Here is a 7041-nt window from a genome sequence, read left to right as displayed (position 1 = left end):
CAATGACCACCAACGGTCATATTAATTGCACAAATAGCCGTTTTTTTTCAATTTACAAAACTAACCTTCTCTAACACTATAAGTACCCCCCTCCCTCTTCTTCATTTCAATACTCAATACTCATTTCTCAATCTAAATTTCTCTCAATCTCTCAATCTCCAATTTTCAAGACTTCAAGTCTCAATCTCAATTTTCTAGTTAAATCATGCCTCGTTCGGAAAGAGTGCGCTTATTTGTTTCGCAATACTATGAAGTGCTTGAAGAAAATGAAGAAGGCCAAATATTAAAGTGCAAAAACTGTGGAACAGTCTTAAATTTTCGTTCAGGGTGTACCACAGGCATTTTAAGGAGGCATATAAAGTATTGTGTTGAGGGTATTTATCCGCAAATTCGTCTTTAAGATTTTTCAACAATTTGTGTTATTTTAAAATTATTAGACGTATTTATGCTTCATGTTGTACTTTGTTATTAATTTATTATGCATGCCAATTTAGTTTTACTATTGATTTGTTATTTTACATTTTCGTCAAACACTTTAATAATTAGATTTCTATATTATATATACTACATATATTTGTATAGCCATGCATAAGAGCAATTATATATATACATACACATATGGTTTACAAGAAATTGCCTTAAATAAAAAAAATTAAAAAAAAAGCCCGAAAATAAAAATTAAAAAAAAAAGCCCGTTAGGCCCGCTAAGCCCACGAGCCCGGCCCATTTAGCCCATGACCATATGGGCTTAGGCCCGTCACGGGCTGGTCCTACCCGTTGAGCCCACGAAGCCCGGGACCGCGAAGCCCGGGACCGCCAGAGCCCGGGACCGCGAAGCCCAGGCCCGTTTAGCCCGGCCCGTTTAGCCCATTTAGGCCCGGGCCCGGCCCACCATACAGCCTTAGTACAGATATCGAATAACTCTATCTATCAAAGTTTAGGCACATGAAAAGAAATTACCATGTATTTTTTTTTCTCGTAATAAGCGAGCCAAATGCAATCTTGAGGTACTGTGAACCAGTATTTTGGACGCAAAATATAAATTTATGAATAAAATTTTCTAAAATTACGAAAAAATAATAGTTACGAAATTATAATATTAAAAATACAATGGTTCAATATTATTTAAAAGTTAAACTTAAAGAGGTTAAATCTTGAATCGGCTCCGCGGTAAACGTCATAATAAAACATGTAATTGTGAGACCTCGTAAAACTATTTTAATTTGTCATGCACCTCATCCACGTTGAATATAACTGTTGAAAAAGAAGGCAAGCCCTACTAAAATCTCCAAGAAAATCTTTGCCAACGATTTCCACTAAAGAAGAGGACTTAATTGGGAGGAGGAAAGTAGACATATTGGCATTGGGTTTTGAGCCTCTTTTGTTTTCTTTTTTCATCTTTTTGTTGGTCATGAATTGAAGGTAGAAAACATGTACTGATGTTTTCTTTAATCTTTTTGACTTTAATAGGTAGCATATTTTGATCATTGAGCTTTTACTTGATGAGTTGATTGAGGAAAGAAACACCAAAAAGTGGACACAAACATGAAACTCTCAATCTCATACTTAGAATTTTTTTAGGGATTTGCCGACTTTATTACTACTTTGATTTCCTATTAAGATGAGGAAAACACCTCAGTATTTAGACATATAATCATTGCTTTGTATTCTTTTTTCTTTTTCAAAAGAAGAAAGGAAAGAAATGTTTAGCCTGATGTAATTAGGCAAAATATTGCTTGGATTTCCTCTTAGAGCTGGTTTGTTCACTCTTCTTATTGCGCAAACACAAAGACTCTTCCCTTTTCTCCATTTTTTATGAAATAATTAAGATTTTTATGGCTAATAATGCAAAAACTATAGTGAAACTCTCCAGAGACCAGACCAATCTTAGCTTTTCTCCAAGGAGATAAAATCTCAACATGTAAAAGAATCTTAGCATTTATATCATAGTTATTCCTGCAAATTATGATCTTCGCTGGAAATGCGAGCAAATATATCATGTCGATTGCTCAATTATACTTTGGCTATGTTACGTTATTTTATAATCACAACGAGCAGCCTCTGAACTAGCTGGAAAAATGAAATTGAAAAAAGATGTATATTGCGTATTCAAATGTAATGAATCCAAATGTAACAAATAGATATTAAGGATTCATATAGCCATATCGAATTTATCTTTTTTATAATTTCTAACCAAATCCAATGAAAGATACAAACCCCAATTGAGAAAGCAAGAAAAATTCAAGTCTTCTGCACTAAGAGGAGTGTACACTACATATACCAATTAAGTGAACATTTACATATACCAACACAAACCCAAATCTTCTGCAGTTGTTTTACACAATCCCCTATTTGAAACTTTAGCAGTAGTGTAACTGCAGTATTTCCAAACAAGGTCCAAGGTAAAGTTTCCGGAATACACTTGTTCAAAGTAATGCCATTCAATACTCTGCACAAATTTGCTGATACCTCCGAATGGAGCTTCGCAAACTGAGTTACCATAGAGCCTGTGTGCATTCCGAAACTTCAAAAGGCAGTCTTTGCGCCTGCTGATATTGTCATCAGCAACCTTGTTACCAAGAAAGATAAGCGACTTGTAGGCTGTCCTAAGCCTCAAACTTATTCCTGGATAAAAAATGGTAAAGAACCTTAATGTCAGTTCCAGCAGGGTGTACACAATGAACATCATAAGCACACAACCTTGAATATGTAAACTTTATCAAGTAAAAAAATTTAACAGCTTGATCCACAACACATTATTGTTTTTCTTTTTTGGGTGGGTGATCCACTATGTTTTGTTTCCTTGACAAGGACTAGTCCGGAAAGAGCAATTGACGCTGACAAACGGAACAATGAACTCAACAAACAACAATCATGAAAATCACTAACAAGTGTACTGGTCAAATTGGTCAGAAACACCAGCAAGAGCTTGGATTTCATGTATCCTGAATCTCAAAAGATTAGCTGGTTTTAAGTAACTTTTGGAAATTCATATCATTTGTTATGACAGCCATATTGATTTCTAAATAAAAAAAAATTCAGTATAGGCACAGAACAAGTAAGAATAAATCATTACTGGCTACACTGCTATACAGAGGTTTAAGATCAGTAGAATCATAACTGTATGAGTATGAAAAATGGGTCAACAACATATAAAGCGAATCATCGAGAAGTCCTAGCAATTAAGAAATTAAGAGAAATCTGCTGCATTTCTCCTATAATAGAAGTATGGAAATGTGGAAAGTTTAGAAGGAAAGCAAAGTAAAGGACCGAAGTAACGTGAGATTGGTAACAAAAAGATACACCCTGGCTGTCATACTACCAAACATGACACAATCACCAACTTCCATATTTGTAGGTATACCAAGTAAATCCATTTACAGTAATATGCTTGCTGATGTATATCCAATAGTAAGAACATTTTTGAATGGTTTGAACATTCAAAATAACACTAATAACAACAGAAAGTGCTCAGAATTTACCCGTAAACATGTCAGGTAAGAATTCCTTTCATATTTATATAATCAGCAAAAGAAAACAAAGTGAAACAGAAGCATGTACAAATACAATAATCCTACTCAATTAAGACATGAAGTAAATTCATTGAGGATGAAATGAGAGACATAATATTGGCACTAAAAGGAAAGGTTATGACAAAGAAAAGACTTTTCCTGTTATTAGAAAAAATCCAAGGAGTACATAGATGACATATGCATTGTCGCGAGATTACATTGGCACAAGGGATATTGAAACAAATGCAAGGAAAATTAACATTTTGATCAAAAGAAGCACTAAGGACCTTGGATGGATCTCAGTACAGTCGAAGTAGGCTCCTCGCAATTGAGTGTGAGCCATTTGGCCTACTTTTTCCTGGTAAACCTCTCCGGCTGCCTCTCATGGGTGCCAAGTAGAACCTCAAGAGTCCATTATCAAGATGACTAGGTGAATACCTCGCACTCCGATTCCTCTCCAACACAAAATCATCTCTTTTCTTCTTTACATGGCCATTCATCTCAACACCAGATTTCCTCACACTCCCACCAAATGATCCACCAATACTGTTCGTCGAGCTTCTCCAGCTCACACTGCTATTACTCCTGAACACCTTCCCATTAATACCACCTCTTACATCACCATTGGTCCTCAAATCTTGCCAAGATTCCGAAAATGACCTCTCCACTCCATTTGATCTACTATACCTATCATCTTCCTCATCTTTGTTCCCATTACTGCTACCTCTCCTATGTATAAAACCCCATAAATTCCAGGCCCACCTCCTTGACTTTTTCGACGACCCCTTTCGCTCCCCACCATTTCCAATCACCGAACCATTATCCCTAAAACCTGTCAATTCAAAAGTCTCAGAGCAGTCATCCCTCAAAGAATTGGAATTCGAGAACGAATTCGAATCCCTCTCACCAACCAACACTTTGGCTCCATGAAATTGATCACTCACCTTCACAGCAGGCAATACTACTTTATTAGACATTGCAGCAGCCTTCATCTCATCAATTTCAGCCACGACAGCAGCTGCAGTCTTCCTAATTGAATTAGACCTATCAAGACTCTTCCTTCTCCTCGAAGACGAATCAGAGTAATACTCCTTAGTCTGAGTAGTACCTCCAGGGACCCCACCCTCATCCTCATTGATAGAATTCATTGAAATACGCGGTGGTTCTTCAACCAGTATCTGGTTATCCGTACGGGGAATTTGCACGACAGGGGCATCTTCTATCACTGAAACCATAGGTGGCATTCTAGGAAAAGCACTCCTACCAATCAAATAACCGTCCCAAGAAGCACGAGGCTCGTCGAAAGAATACCTCGGATCATCAAAGCTAATCCTACCAGCATCGAGTGAAAACCGAGGATCAGTATCACAAGACCTTCTCCCAAAACCATAATCTGCTATCTCCGATTGGGTATCCCTATTATTATAACGCCTTGAAATTGGCTTTCCTACAGGCAATGTACCCGAATTTTCGCCATTGTTTCTCTTTTTCAGCTTCTGTTTTCGCCTCCAGTTGTGCCATTTCTTGCTAAACACCGATGCAGCTGACCAAAAACTCCCTGCAACTGAAGCCTTTTTCGCCTGCGAATCAAGATCTATATGATCTTTCATCGGCTTCAATATATCCCCATTATTCATCTCCTCCACTTCTTCTACCACAATCTCTGGTTCCACCTCGTTCTCCACTGGTTTCACCTCCTCTTCAGTTATTTCATCCACCACAGCCTCTAATTCTTCATCGTTTTCGGGTTCTTCTTCTTCTTCTTCCTCATCAACAATATCATTTGGGTTTTGCGAACAAGCGGGTTGTTTAGCAGTACTTTTTGTCTCGTCGTCAATGGAGAACAAAGACCAAAGAGTATTACGACCACGAACATCACAGGATTTCCGTTGGGGTTCAAAAGCAGAAGCATTAAAGCCCAACGCCTCGTTTTTCGAAGCACTAAAAGACTTAGTCCGACGAAGCTCGGGGAAAAACGAGGCGTTGGGTTTATTATTAGTGGGTTTAGGAGGAAGATTATTAGCAGAAGGCTTCGAAAAAAGCGATTTAATAGCTGCTGCTGCAGAAGAAGAGGAAGTAGAAGGACGGCGAGAAGAAGAAGAAGGATTGTTATTATTACTGTTATTGTCTAAAGTAGTGAGGCGTTCACAGAGACATTCAGGGCAAAAACCGGTGAATTGTTCATCTGGGTGACGGTCGCAGCTGAAGGAGGAGCGCGGTGGTTGCAGCAACGGCGGCGGCGGTGGTGGTTGTGTTGGGTCTACGCTGGTGGGATTCATTCCCGGCGAATGCTATGGTGCTGTGTGCAATGCGCACTCTGCTCATGTTAGTTACAGCAGCATTTTGTACCAGGGCGTATTATAGTGAGAAGAGAATACCGAAATTTGCAGAAATTTGGGAGAATTTGTGTTCACAACGGGCAAGTAAGAGAGAGAGAGAGAAAGAGAGAGTGAAGAAGAAGAGTAGAATGTGTTGGAAGGAGAGACAAATTAAAAGAAACAAGAAAATCTCTCTTTCTCTCTCTAGATTCTCTTTTCTTGTTTCTCTCTCTAAATTCTCTCGAAAAGACCAATATACCCTTGATATGTTTCTGGACTTTTTTAAATTAATTAATACAATATTAAGTACGTATAAGTATAACATTTAATCTTTATATCACCAATTAATATCTATAGTAAATGTGAATAAATGACCTTAAAACAATAGGTATAACCTATTAAATAATGCAATACAATGACCTTAAACAATTTACTTCATCCAAATGGAGGATAAAGTAACTTTTCTCCTATATTCAAAAATAATCCGATGTAAATTGTAATACGAATTAACTTGACTAGTTCTTGAGATAAAATTGCATGCAAAATAAGTTAAATTATTTTCAAATTACATTAAAAAAAGAGAAACTATAAAAAAAATAATCCACATTTATATATTCTTCTCATTTCAAAGTTTCTAATATTGTTTTACGATTTTACTAGCTCTTGAAACAGCGTCTAATATTTTGTGAAAACACACACCTCAAAATTAATCTATCTATCTCAATATAAGCATGGCAAAAAACCCAGCTGAATAAAAAGTTTCACTTTTTTCCGTTAGGAATTTTTTTTTAACAAGAAATGTATTATTTAAATTCATTTACTTTTATGAGAACATTGGATTTTCAAAGATTCCTGTCTTGATAGAAAGCAAAAGTAAATCACGCCATCACACTTTCATCTCCTTTCGCTTTCTTTGCTTTTTCTTCTTTTAATTTTTGTGTTAAAACTCTGCTATTTTTTGTTGGTTAAGGGAGTTTCTTTTTGTTTTTGGGGGGCTTTCTTTTTCAGTGTCTTTTTTTGTTTTTTAGCACTAAATTTTGAGTCCCATCGTCTTGGGGCTTACCATTTGCTACTTGTGGGTTGTTATGTTTCACCTGACCCATACACTATACTCTCTGTCTATGCAGGTCAGATTCAGCACTGCTGCTCTCTACTTAGTTTTTGTTAATTAGCATAGATCTCTAGTTCGAGCGTTGAAAATGAAAAAATTT

At 36.8% G+C, this 7041-nt stretch overlaps 1 protein-coding gene across 1 annotated transcript; it reads right to left on the bottom strand.

Moving 5' to 3' along the window:
- Positions 1 to 2157: 2157 nt before the first annotated feature.
- On the bottom strand, positions 2158 to 5997 carry LOC109215251 (UPF0503 protein At3g09070, chloroplastic-like). Its single transcript, XM_019379281.1, has 2 exons — positions 3800 to 5997; positions 2158 to 2625 (listed from the first exon to the last, which is right to left on the bottom strand). The coding sequence occupies exon 1, from the start codon at positions 5789 to 5791 to the stop codon at positions 3812 to 3814; it is 1980 nt and encodes a 659-aa protein (XP_019234826.1). The 5' UTR covers positions 5792 to 5997; the 3' UTR covers positions 2158 to 2625; positions 3800 to 3811.
- Between the last annotated feature and the right edge of the window lie 1044 nt (positions 5998 to 7041).

The sequence above is a fragment of the Nicotiana attenuata genome, unplaced genomic scaffold (assembly GCF_001879085.1).
Source record: "Nicotiana attenuata strain UT unplaced genomic scaffold, NIATTr2, whole genome shotgun sequence".
Taxonomy (NCBI): domain Eukaryota; kingdom Viridiplantae; phylum Streptophyta; class Magnoliopsida; order Solanales; family Solanaceae; genus Nicotiana; species Nicotiana attenuata.
Note: the sequence above shows the minus strand (reverse complement) of the source record. Positions and strands in the feature narration are given on the sequence as shown.

Bases quoted from the DNA above. Each gene is read 5' to 3' on its own strand.
- LOC109215251 (XM_019379281.1), bottom strand. From the start codon at position 5,791: ATGAATCCCACCAGCGTAGACCCAACACAACCACCACCGCCGCCGCCG.